This window comes from Aulonocara sp. 'chitande type north' Nkhata Bay, linkage group LG10, assembly GCF_057382095.1.
Source record: "Aulonocara sp. 'chitande type north' Nkhata Bay isolate Kocher_YH1m ecotype deep benthic linkage group LG10, A_spYH_male_GT1.1, whole genome shotgun sequence".
In the NCBI taxonomy this organism is placed as follows: Eukaryota; Metazoa; Chordata; class Actinopteri; order Cichliformes; family Cichlidae; genus Aulonocara; species Aulonocara sp. 'chitande type north' Nkhata Bay.
In genome coordinates, this window is record NC_141353.1 from 362,283 (window position 1) to 375,484 (window position 13,202).

At 38.0% G+C, this 13,202-nt stretch overlaps 1 protein-coding gene across 3 annotated transcripts in view; it reads right to left on the minus strand.

Moving 5' to 3' along the window:
* Positions 1 to 9,009: 9,009 nt before the first annotated feature.
* Positions 9,010 to 13,202, minus strand: part of LOC147319943 (CXADR-like membrane protein) — a 107,903-nt gene continuing 103,710 nt past the window's right edge. For 2 of the 3 annotated variants that reach the window (XM_086307653.1, XM_086307652.1), the window contains one exon: positions 9,011 to 10,199. In XM_086307653.1, the coding sequence (XP_086163779.1) occupies positions 9,872 to 10,199 (328 nt within the window). In that variant the 3' untranslated portion in view covers positions 9,011 to 9,871. Of the gene's footprint in view, positions 10,200 to 13,202 lie in introns of all 3 variants that reach the window. The other variant, XM_086307651.1, reaches the window with a different exon arrangement.

Genomic DNA, 13,202 nt, shown 5'->3' on the forward strand with positions numbered 1-13,202 from the left:
ACGCTCCCCAGAAAAGACAGTAAAACAAAGGCAGCAATCATTCTTCGGTTTGTGAGTCGCAAAACAAAGATTGAGTTACTGAAACAGGGTAAGAAGCTAAAAGGGACTGGTGTGTATTTAAATGAACATTTAACGAAAAAGACTGCTGAAATTGCAAGACAGGCACGCAGCCTGAGAAAACAAAATAAGATACAAGCGACATGGACGAGGAACTGCAAAGTAATGATAAGACTAAATGGCAATCCCGAAGAAGCGAAAATTGTGATGATAAGAGAACTCAAAGACTTAGAGCAATATAAATAATCAGGAATCTGCTATGGAATCTATTGGAAAAGTGACGATTGGATAATGAACAATGGGTATGGAAAGTGTTTCTGGCCTTATGGCTCAAAAACAATGGAAACAACAACAACAAAAACACATAAATGACAAGTTTGGACACAGATTATAGGTTTCCATTCGGAGATATTGAAGAGGAAGACTTTGATTATGAAAAGGACTGTCAAGGTGGTTATTTTGCCACACACGCTGAGAAAACGAACTTCAAAACGTTTAACTATGCAGAGCACAACATGAATGACCCTGAAAGTAGCATTGACCCAGATACCCACTTCTACAATAACACCAATAATACTTGTGAGTACTATACAGATGACCAATTCAATGTGAATATTAAAATGGCAAATGCATTGTCGGTCATACATTTCAATAGTAGAAGCCTGTATAAAAAATTTTCTAAAATTACAGAATGTTTAAGTAAGTTAAAAAAGTTTAATATAATTGCAATATCAGAAACATTGCTCGATAATGAGAAAGTTAGTGAAATGGGACTGGAAGGATACGAATTATTTACAATGAACAGGGTGAATAAAAAAGGAGGTGGTGTTGCTTTATATGTAGATAAAGTTTTGAAATGTAGTCTGATTGAATGCATGTCAAGCACCATAGATAACATATTGGAATGTGTCACTATTGAAATTCATGTTGAAAAAGCTAACAATATAATTATAAGTTGCATCTATAGGACACCAGGTTCATGCCTTGAGATATTCAATGAAAAACTTGCTGCTATGTTTAGCAACCTAAATGATAAAAAAGTGCAAATAATTTGTGGTGATTTTAATATAGATTTGCTAAACCCAAATGGACATCAGAAAACAACAGATTTCATAAATACAATGTATAGTAACTCCCTTTTCCCTGTAATTATAAAACCAAGTAGAATAACAATTGATACAGCTACATTGATAGATAATATATTCACAAATAAAATTGACCATGAAATAGTAGGTGGACTTCTTATAACTGATATAAGCGATCATCTTCCTGTTTTTGCAATTTTTCAAAATTATTTTGGGATTAAAACTAAACAAAAGAATCAAATATTTGATATGATACGACATAGAACAACAAGAGCCATTGCTGCCCTCCAGGTGGACTTAAAGGAACACAATTGGAATGAGGTTTTTGCAAATGAAGATTCAAATAGTGCATATGATGCATTCTTATCAACTGTAATTTCACTATATGAAAAACATTGTCCTTTAATGAAAATCACTAGAAAGCATCACAGATCAAATAAGCCATGGATCACAAAGGGGATAGAAGATGCATGTAAAAAGAAAAATAATCTATATAAGAGATTCATAAAACAGAGGACAAAAGATGATGAAATAAAGTACAAGTTATATAAAAATAGATTAGTAAATATTATAAGAACAAGTAAGAAAGAATATTACCACAAATTATTGGAGCAAAGTAGAAGTAACACACAAGAAACATGGAGGATATTAAACAGTCTAATCAAAAAGGGCTCAAAAAATAAGAATTATCCAGATTATTTTAAAAAAGATAAAGATATTGTGCTTGATAAAACTAAAGACATTGCAAATGAATTTAATGATTTCTTTGTAAATGTTGGCTTTAATTTAGCAAAAGAAATTCCAGAGTCAAGAAATAATAACGACCTAAATAAACATATTACTCAGAATGTGTCCTCCATGTTTATTGGTGCTGTAACTCATAGAGAAATAATTAACATTGTGAAGACATTTAAAAATAAAAAGTCCACTGACTGTTTTGGTATTGACATGATATTAGTTAAAAGTATTATACAATATATAGTGCAACCTTTCGCATACATTTGTAATCTGTCCTTTCAAACTGGTGTGTTTCCCTCACAAATGAAAATAGCAAAAGTTATTCCAATCCATAAAAACGGAGAGAGATGTCAGTTTACCAATTATAGGCCAATATCACTACTCCCACAGTTCTCAAAAATTTTAGAAAAGTTATTTGTTAATAGACTTGATAAATATATTGAGAAGCATAATCTCCTAAGTGATAACCAATATGGCTTTAGAGTGAAAAGGTCCACTTCAATGGCAGTGATGGAACTTGTTGAAGGGATATCTAATGCAATAGATAATAAGGAATATACTGTTGGTGTTTTTATAGACTTAAAAAAGGCGTTTGATACAATTGATCATTCTATATTAATAAATAAACTAGAGAGATATGGCATAAGAGGGATAGCATACAAGTGGATGAAAAGTTACCTGGATGAAAGATATCAATATGTCGAATTCAATAATGTAAAATCTAAGCAGTTGAAGGTAACTTGTGGTGTTCCTCAGGGCTCTGTGCTGGGCCCTAAATTATTTATATTATATATAAATGACATATGTAGTGTTTCCAAACTGTTAAAATGTGTATTGTTTGCTGATGATACGACTCTGTACTGCTCAGGTAAAAACTTAGAACAGCTTCTGACTACAGCGGAAAAGGAGTTAAATATATAAAAAAACTGGTTTGATGTAAATAAGTTATCATTAAATATAAAGAAAACAAAATTGATTATTTTTGGCACTAGACAAGTGAAAAATGTATCTAAAATAAGGGTTAATGGAATTGAAATTGAAAGAGTGTACGAAAATAAATTTCTTGGAGTGATAATTGATGATAAGCTGAGTTGGAAGTCTCATATAAACCACGTGAAAACAAAAATGTCAAAAACCATTGCTATTCTCTATAAAACAAAGCATGTCCTGAACAAAAAATCATTATACACACTTTATTGTTCTCTGTTGCTTCCATATATGACTTACTGTCTGGAGATATGTGGTAATGCATATAAAACGAACACTCTTCATATTTTCAAGTTACAAAAAAGAGCTATAAGAATTATAAACCAATCAAACTATATAGAACCAACTAACATTTTGTTTATTAATCTGAATACCCTGAAATTTTATGATTTAGTTGAATATAAAATGGCACAGATAATGTATAAAGCACAAAATAACTTGCTTTGCCCCAGTACTCAGAAGCTGTTCAAAGTCAGAGAGAGTCAATATGACTTAAGGGGAACAGATTTCTTTAAAAAAAAACAAGATAAGGACAAAAATAAAGCAGAGATGTGTTTCTGTTAGAGGAGTTAACCTGTGGAATAGTTATGACAGTGATTTAAAAAGGTGTAGTTCATTTTCCTTGTTTAAAAACATGTTTAAAAACAGAGTATTAGAAAAATATATATATCAAGAATGAAAAGAACAAAAAGGAGAAAAAAAACAACAACCTCTTGATTCTTTACTTTGATGTAGTTACTTATCTAAGGTGGAAAGTTTTTTTTTTCTTTGTTTTGTTTGTTTGTTTGTTTGTTTGTTTTGTTTGGTTTTTGCTTTGTTTTATTATTTTCTTCAAGCCCTGTGTACAGGAACTGCATACAAAAAGATATTTTGTGAAAAGGGTTGGCGTAATAAGCAAATGCTTCAGCCAATACCTTTTGATTAGCCTTGTCTCATGCTTTCTTTCTTTATGGTAGATTTTTGTTCTGTTTTCACTGTTTTTTGTTTTTTTTTTCTCACTGTTTTCACTGAGATTTGAATTTGAATGCTAATCAATAAAATCAAATCAAATCAAAAACATTAAACTGGTAAAGTTATTAGTAAACTTACTAACTCCTCGACCCAGACTGGGCACTGAACCTTTTTCCCACTGGGAACCATGGTATCTAAGTTGGAGATAGTAATTTTCATTCTTGCCACTTCTCATTCAGCTTCAAATTGAACAGACCTGATGACAAAGGGGAGCCACCGAGTCCAACACTCACCGTTAATGAGTTATTGCCAGCAATATGAACCAAGCTCTCACTATGGTTGTACAGGAACTGAATGGCCTATAACAACAGGCCAGACGCCTAATGCTCCCAAAGCACCCTCACACTCCTCACAGGAGACCCTGAGAGATCCGGGCTTTTCCAAACCTACAAAGACACACTAGGTACTGGATACATGTTCTAATGAATGCAAACAACTATTTGACTAACATGTGTGTCTCACCGGCTCTTGTTCCATCTCTGTTCTGTCCTCATTCTCCATCTCCCTCTCTGTTCCTCTTTGTGCTAACTAAAAAGCCAAACACCAACATCATCAAATATTTCTAAGCTTTTCAGGGCCGAGTACAATAACCTCAGTTTGATCTGAATTAAGAAGCAGAAAGTTAGCGGCCATCCAGGTCTTTATGTCTTTAAGACATTCCTGCAGTTTAACTCATTGGTGTGTGTTATCTGGCTTCATGGACAGATAGAGCTGGGTGTCATCTGCATAGCAGTGTAAATGTATGCTATGTCTTCTAATGATGCTGCCTAAGGGAAGCATGTATAATGTAAACAGAATTGGTCCTAGCACTGAACCCTGTGGAACTCCATAATTAACCTCAGTGTGTGAAGAGGACTCTCCATTTACATGCACAAACTGGAGTCTATTAGATAGATATGATACAAACCACTGCAGCACAGTACCTGTAATACCTACAGCATGTTCTAATCGCTCTAATAGGATATTATGGTCAACAGTATCGAATGCTACTGTCACGGTCAGCGATGGCCGTGGAGTTGAGGAAAGTAGGGCCCAAACGCTAGACTCTTATAGTGAAGGACAGTGGATTTATTTATGGTGAGTGGACAAAAACAACAACTATGTCCAGCACTGTAGCTCCCGTGGCGATTCCTCTGTGAATCCCATACCGTGCACGTGTCCATAAACAGTGAAAAAGTGACGACTCCAAAACCCAGTTTCCCCTCGTGACGACACTCCTCGCTCCCGACTCCTGGTGACACAAAACACACACAGCTCAGCAGGAAACACACAGTAGCGATGTCGTTCACATAAACACTCATCAACGGAGGTACTTTACAAGTTTAATATAGAATAATCCCGTGCTGACTGGAGCTCGGCCACCTTCTTAAATAGGATGCTCTTGATGAGGCCATCGGCTGCAGCTGGTGAAGGCTAACGAGCAGCACGTGTGGCAGCTTCCAGTGCGGGAACACTTCCGGTTCGCAGTCCCCCTCAGCAACCCAAAACATCCAGGAGCACACAGGGAGAAGGAGGACAAAAAAGGAGAGAATACCACCAAAAACACACATAATAACAATAATCATAGTCCACACTGCTCAAGGACCCTGGGTCCCTCAGACCCAGGTCCCTGACAGCTGCACTGAGGTCTAGCAAGACAAGCACAGAGATGAGTCCACTGTCAGAGGCCATAAAAAGATCATTTGTAACCTTCACTAAAGCTGTTTCTGTGCTGTGATGAGCTCTGAAACCTGACTGAAACTCTTCAAATAAACCATTCCTCTGCAGATGATCTGTTAGCTGTTTGACAACTACTCTTTCAAGGATGTTTGATATGAAAGGAAGGTTGAAGATTGGCCTATAATTAGCTAAGACTGCTGGGTCTAGAGATGCTTTTTGAGTAAAGGTTTAACTACAGCCAGCTTGAAGGCCTGTGGTACATAGCTGATTATTAGAGATAGGTTGATCATATTTAAGATGGAAGAATTAATTAATGGCAGGACTTCTTTGAGCAGTTTTGTAGGAATGGGGTCTAAAAGACACGTTGATGGTTTGGAGGAAGTAATTATTGAAGTTAACTCAGAAAGATCAATTGGAGAAAAAGAGTCTAACTTAACATCAATGGTACTAAGAGTAGCTGTAGATAATATTACATATGTGGGATGATTATTGGTAATTTTTTCTCTAATGATTAAAATTTTATTTGTGAAGAAGTTCATGAAGTCATTACTAGTTAACGTTAAAGGGATGGTTGGCTCAACAGAGCTCTGACTGTTTGTCAGCCTGGCTACAGAGCTGAAGAGAAACCTGGGGTTGTTCTTATTTTCTTCAATCAGTGATGAATAGTAAGATGTTCTGGCTTTGCAGAGGGCTTTCTTATAAAGCAACAAACTATTTCTCCACCTAAATTTGTGACACGCCATTTCCTCTCCAGCTTACGAGTCATCTACTTTAGGCTACGTGTTTGAGAATTATACCACGGAGTCAGGTACTTCTGATTTGAGACCTTAGTTTTCACAGGAGCTACAGTATCCAGAGTTGTACGTAGTGAGGAGACAAAATTATTAACAAGATGATCGACCTCTGTTGGAGTAGCGTTCAGATAGCTGCTCTGCTCTGTGTTGGTACAGGGCATTGAAGATGATAACAGTGGGTGGATTATATTCTTAAACTTAGTTACAGCACTTTCAGAAAGACATCTACTTTGATAAAGTCTACTCTCCACCGCTGTGTAATCAATTATTGTAAATGTAAATGTTATCAGGAAATGATCAGACAGCAGAGGGTTTTCAGGAAACACTGTTAAATGTTCAGTTTCTATGTCATATGTTAACACAAGATCTAGAGTGTGATTAAAGTGGTGGGTGGGTTCTTTTACATTTTGACAGAAGCCAATTGAGCCTAATAACAGATTAAATGTCATGTTGAGGCTGTCATTTTTAGCATCTACATGGATGTTAAAATCACCCACAATAATTATTTTATCTGAGCTCAGAACTAAATTAGATATAAAGTCTGAGAAATCAGACAGAAACTCTGTGTAAGGCCCAGGTGGACGATAGATGATAACAAGTAAGACTGGTTTCTGAGTTTTACAGCTGGGGTGGACGAGGCTAAGCATCAGGCTTTCAAATGAATTGAAGTCTGTCTGGGTCTTTCGTTTCGGCTGCACCAGCTACAGGGGCCTGGCTATCTACGGGTGAATGAAGGGTGTGAAGCCGAGTCTCCAATTCAGTAATCCTGGCCTCCAGAGCTGCAAATATGCTACATGTGTTACAAGTATCACTACTACAAAAGGAGGCCAAGGAGTAACTAAACATCTGACACAATGAGCAGGAAAGTGCAGGAGGGACAGGTGAAGAGGCCATGCTGCTAGCGAGTCGGCTACAACCTAAGCTAAGCTAGCGAAACAGTAAAGACACGGTGAGTGAATACTTTGGCTATAAATTAGGTAGTGAGTACACAGAAAGTGTGCTTCAGATGAAGCACGTGAAGATTATGCTATGAAAAAAGAATGTATCTAAAACGTTTTAATTAAACTGCTAAGCAGATAAGCTACTCAAAGACACCACTGTGTTTGAGCAGGAACAGTAAGTGATGCTCTACCGCAGAGAGAGCGAACACCAAGTGACCTTCTTGTTGCTCCAAACTTCTCCAAGGCTTTTAAGATTGGGGTTAGAGCAGGTCATCTATTAATTAGAAAGTTGGAAGGTTGATCCCTGGCAGCTCGTTTTCATGCCAAATATCCTTAGGCAAGAAACTAACCACAAATTGCTCTCTGATACCTCCAGTGGAGTTGGAATGTTAGATAGAAAGCACTTAAGCATAGAACAAAGTGCTTGTGTGAATGTATGAATGAGGCATATTGTATAAAGCGCTTTGAGTGCTCAGACAGAGGAAAAAAGTGCAATAATAATAACGAGCCTTAGCATAGTCTTTAGTATTTAGGGTAGTAGCTCATTCTTTATGAATAGAGGCACCATTTCCTCAAAAACACTCATTGGTATAGAAATGCTTAATCATAGATTAACCTGTTAGCCCTGTAAAACCACATCCACTTAAAGAGTGCCTGGTCCCAGACCACCAAAAAAAGAGAACAATATAGTACCCAAATAGTAAAAACTATGACTATTAAACATTAAGTCTTTCTCTCTTTTAAGTTCTTGTTAGTACATGAATTAATAAATGATAGACATACTGATTTACTCTGCCTTATTGAAACCTGGTTAGAGCAGGATGATTATGTTAGTTTAAATTAATCGACACTCCTGTGTTTAATCTAATTAGACAGAATTAGACTAAGTTTGTTTTTCTCAAATTGTAAAAGAACCCACCACTCTAGATCTTGTTCTGACATATTTAACAGTATTCCCCAAAAACACATCATCCAACATGCAATCAACATGAACCTACATTAAACTACAAGATTAGCATAGCAGTGAAGAAAATGACACAGCATTGATCAAACATCTGTTAACGACATCAACCAGTAGTCTGTGAGCACAAAGAAAATCTGCGCCTTTTCACCAAATGTTTTGATGGGGGAGCCATTAGCCGCTGCTAGTAGCTGCACACAGCCCTTAGCTAGCCTCTCAGAACCAGCCGAGGGCAGGAAAATGTCTCCCCAAGTGTGAGTCTTCTATGAAGAGCAGCCATTCCTGGTCACGTCTGCTACAGACCACTGGCGGGCTCATTTCCCTGGGTCTTAAATCTTCACTTTGGCGCTGAAACGTCGTGCCGTGATCCCAGCCACTGTCACTGAGCCAGAGGCCTCTGGGAGAATTAGTGTGGGTGCCAGCCCACACAGAAGCGGACAGTTGTCGGAGATAACCATGTGTGAAGAGGAACTCCATGTCATCCATCCCCAGTAAGCACAGCATGTTCTCCATGAGCTTGAAAGTGGTACCATCACCTAAGCCTGAGAGAGAGGAGTTTCTTTTCTCTGTGTCGGAGTGGGAGTGGCGCCGCAGCAGCAGCGCCTTGAGAGCGGTGTATTTCCTTTGGCCAAGGGGATTCTGGAGGAGGGTCATTGGACAGCGGAGTCCAATGAGGCCAATGAGGCCACCACATGTTTTTCATGTCTTCAGATAAAATTCCACAAAGAGCAAACTGAGCTTCGACATGCACGAACCATGAAGGAGGGTCGTGAAGCCAAAAGTCCTGTACTTTAACTACCAAAGCAAACGCAGGTGCAGACAGAGGTGGGAGTCTGGCAGCCACAGATGCTTCTGGGAAAGGGCCGGTTTCCTCTTCAGGCCTCAGCATGTTTGTCTCAGGGGTCACCAATGTGGAGGTACGTAAGGATGACACAAGACCTCATCACGTTTTACTCCAACTTTAATTTCAGCTTCACACAACTGAACTCACAAGGCAGAAAACACCTCCTACAACCCAAAAACATTACCCCTCCCTCTTCCCTTATTGCTGGATGTGAGTGGAGTCCCCTGGTGGTCCCACACAAAGCAAACAAAAAAAACTCTCAGACGGAAGTTTTTAGGTCCTGTGACTTATGCAAGCACCACTACGTAGTTCTTTCTGCAGTGGAGCTTGATCCAACTAAAAAATACAATATTTAACGTCCATGGCCACAAATTAGTTTGTGGCCAACAGTATTTTACAAACTGCAATCAGACTGTGTTGCAGGTATTTTTGCATTTTCATGTAAAAGTGAACAATGGTAAGAACTGGTCCATGAACCTGAATTAAAAATTTTCAATAAGTACCTCTGAGACTGTGCATCATATCCAAATCTATAAAAACCTAAACTTTTGTCAGAAAGTAAAACTACAGGTGTTAACAGATGTATGTGAGATTGTTAGGTTGTTAAAAGTATACTGAAATATACTTTTAACAACCTAACAATCTCTCTCTAAAACCTACAGAGGTGACTGTGTACAAATAAATGACACCAGAACAAAACTGTTTTTATATTGCAGAAATTCTTCAAGAGTTAAGTTGCTGAAAGTGTTTTGTCACAGTGTGAATGAAGTAAGTTGAGGAACTGGATTTTTCTTCTACACGGCTTGGAAGGCCCTGGTTTGAGCTGGTTTGATCATAACAGCAGTGACTGGGTTTGGAGTGAGAGGTAGACATGGAAGTGGGTGCAAAAGATGTTCAGGGATCTTGGGAATCTTCTGATGGCATTCAGGTGGAGACTGTGGGAAAGCCTGGCAGTTCTCGTTAAGGGCAGCCACAGCAGGAACAAAGGCACGCTGACATTTAGGTCCCATGTTGTGCACCATGGACTGGGTGGAGGAGGTGCCCGAATGGGAACTGCCAGAGCGAGATGAGGAGAGGGAGTTGGGCTTCACTAGTTTGGCTTTGGGAGCTTCTGCATCCTCCCTGAAATGAGAACATAGCTGCATGATTTACTGGCAGGACGAAACTGAAATTGATCATGAAAGTTTAGCTTTAGTAAAGTAGAAAGTATACTTTTAGTAGAAAAGTACCAGTCAAAAGTTTTAAAACACCCCAATTTTTCCAGTTTTTTATTGAAAATTATGAAGTTTACTGTCACATTGCACTCTGTAATGAAGCATAGTACAAATAAGCAACTGGAGTCAAAAGAAAAAATTCATGGAATCAATTTGTAGACCAAAATGTGTTCTAAACCAGCGGTCCCCAACCTTTTTTGCGCCACGGACCAGTTTATGTCCAACAACATTTTCACTGACCGGACTTTAAGGTGTCATGGATAAATTCACCAAAATAAAACCAGTACCGGTACCAAAAAAAGAAGATTTATTCATGACACACGGGAAAAGACGGAGGAGGAGACGGACGAAGGGAAACCAAGTTAATGATAAAAATGATTTTAAAAAAAAAAATGATAAAAATGCCTAAATTTCACACCCAAGCCTCAAATCTCACCGCCCAGTACCGAAAGATTCAAGGGCCAGTACCGCTGTTCTAAACTTTTGACTCACCAGAGTAGCCTCCTTTGGCAGATATAACAGCTGAACACACTTGTGTTATTCTTTCTACAATAGAAATCAAATATTCTCACATATCTGTAGCAGAAGTTCCCATAAATGTGGACCTTGTAGGCTGCTTTGCTTTCACTCTTCTGTCCAGTTCATCTCAAACCAACTTGATGGGGTTTAAGTCTGGAGACTGTGCTGGACACTCCATGTTTTCAAGTTTTGGGTCATCATCTTGCTGTAGGATGAACTCCTGATCAGCTAGGTCCATACCAGAGGCTACTGCATGGAGCTGCAGAGTGCTGTGGTAGCTGTTTTGGTTCAGGGTGCCTCTCACTTTGTACAAGTCACCGACCCTGGATCCAGCAAAAAGCCCCAAACCATCACACTTCCTCCTCCGTGTTTTTTTTTTTTTTTTTTGGATAATTTAATTTAAAATTTTTAAAAATATAAAACAAAAGCTGTCGTGCTAGCAATGTACCAGGTTTATCCCCAAACTCAAAGTGCTTTTGTCGCAAAATCCAGAGTAAATTGCTGACTAGGCCACTCATAATGCCATTATATTAATATTTTAATTTCAGTATCTCTTTATAATCCATAGACGATTTAGAGGTTTGATACATTCTTTCCAGGACAGGAAAGCTATTGATTTCCGACAGACGTTTCTCTCTTTCTCTTTTAAGAGCTGAAGTGTAAGAAATTATCGCACCCCTCAAAACAGTCTTCAGTGCTTCCCATAAAGTACAGGGTGGGCCATTTATATGGATACACCGTAATAACATGGGAATGGTTGTGAGGGGGCAAACTCCTCAAGATGGGTGGTGACCATGGTGGCCATTTAGAAGTCGGCCATCTTGGATACAACTTTTGTTTTTTCAATAGGAAGAGGGCCATGTGACACATCAAACTTATTGGTAATGTCACAAGAAAAACAATGGTGTGCTAGTCACGTGGATGATGTATCTAAGAAGGGGTCAAGATAACAGTTAAGGTCTCCAGCCACTATTATATTAGAATCGTTGTTATTAGTGATGGGATTTCCGGCTCTTTTTAGAGAACCGGCTCTTTCGGCTCCCAACCCGCTCTTCAGGTTGTTTTGTTGCTTTAATTAATTTATTATTAACAAAAATATAAAAGATAAAAAAATATATAAATATATAAATGCACAAAAGGAATTATTCATGTAAAAAAAAAAACGTGGTTTTATTTATATATGTTTATATATAAATATATACGGTGGCCCCAAGAGACAAAGCACGTACAAACTCCAAAACACATTTCTAGCGTTAACTGAACTTCCAAAACAGAGCTACCTGGATCACTTAAATTATACAATTGAAAGCATATGTGTATTGTTTGTGTGTTTGTACACAAGCACTCAGATACATTCAAATAATTTAAGAAAAAACGTTCATTTACCTGTTACTACCACACACCAAATCTGGTCGTTGGTACTTCCTGCCTTGTAAATATACTTATATTTATTCATTCCACATAAAATGTAATAAATAAATCATATTATACAAAAACCAACTATTCACATTTCAACTTTTATCTATTTAAATTTTCAGCTTTTACCTTTTAAACAAATTTAAAGTGAAACAACACAAAACACTGCAAACCACAACACAATTAAATATAAATTAAAATATGAAAACAAAAAAGATGCACATTCTCTGTCATATGGGCCTGCATGAATAAACTTTCTGAATCCTTTATCATCCGTTTCATCCGGGCATTGTGATTCCTTTAAGTGAGGTTCACAATTTGCCCAGCAGCCTCGGTTTGGTTTACTAGGGGATAGATGCATGTCATTTTTGGGAGCAGCGGGGTAGGTGGGTGATAGGCGCTGGGGTATTGTTTTGTTTTGTGGCTTAGATGCGTGTATTCTATTGCACTTACTTAACTAATATAATTATATAACTATGACACATTACCAGATGATCTTACTGAACTATGTGCTTTCTGGAAAAGCTGATCAGCGCTAGTTTGTATGCAAACTGTGGATTGACAGTTAGCATACAGATAAAGAAAACAAAACATTTTTTAAAAAGTCAGAAATTAGGAGCAACACAGTGCAGTCTGTTTGATAGTCCACAGCGTGAGGCACAACACAAACTAAAAGCTCGCTCACCTTATTAGACAAAAAGAGAGAAAAAAGAAGAAAAAAGAAGACATGCAATCACAGCTGATACGCAAGTTACTCCTTCTCTGTAGCACTATAGTTCTAACGCTGGCGAGCCACCTCTGCTTGTTCTGGATCATTGAAAACCTCCGGAATATCCTCATCTTTCTAGTGCACACACAGCTTTGTTGGGTACCATAGCTGGAATTTAATTCCATCTTCTCTCAGGGCTTGCATCACATTCCGGAAGGAACAGTGCTAGCTCATTACTTCGCTGGTGCAGTCTGGGAAGATCAGAAC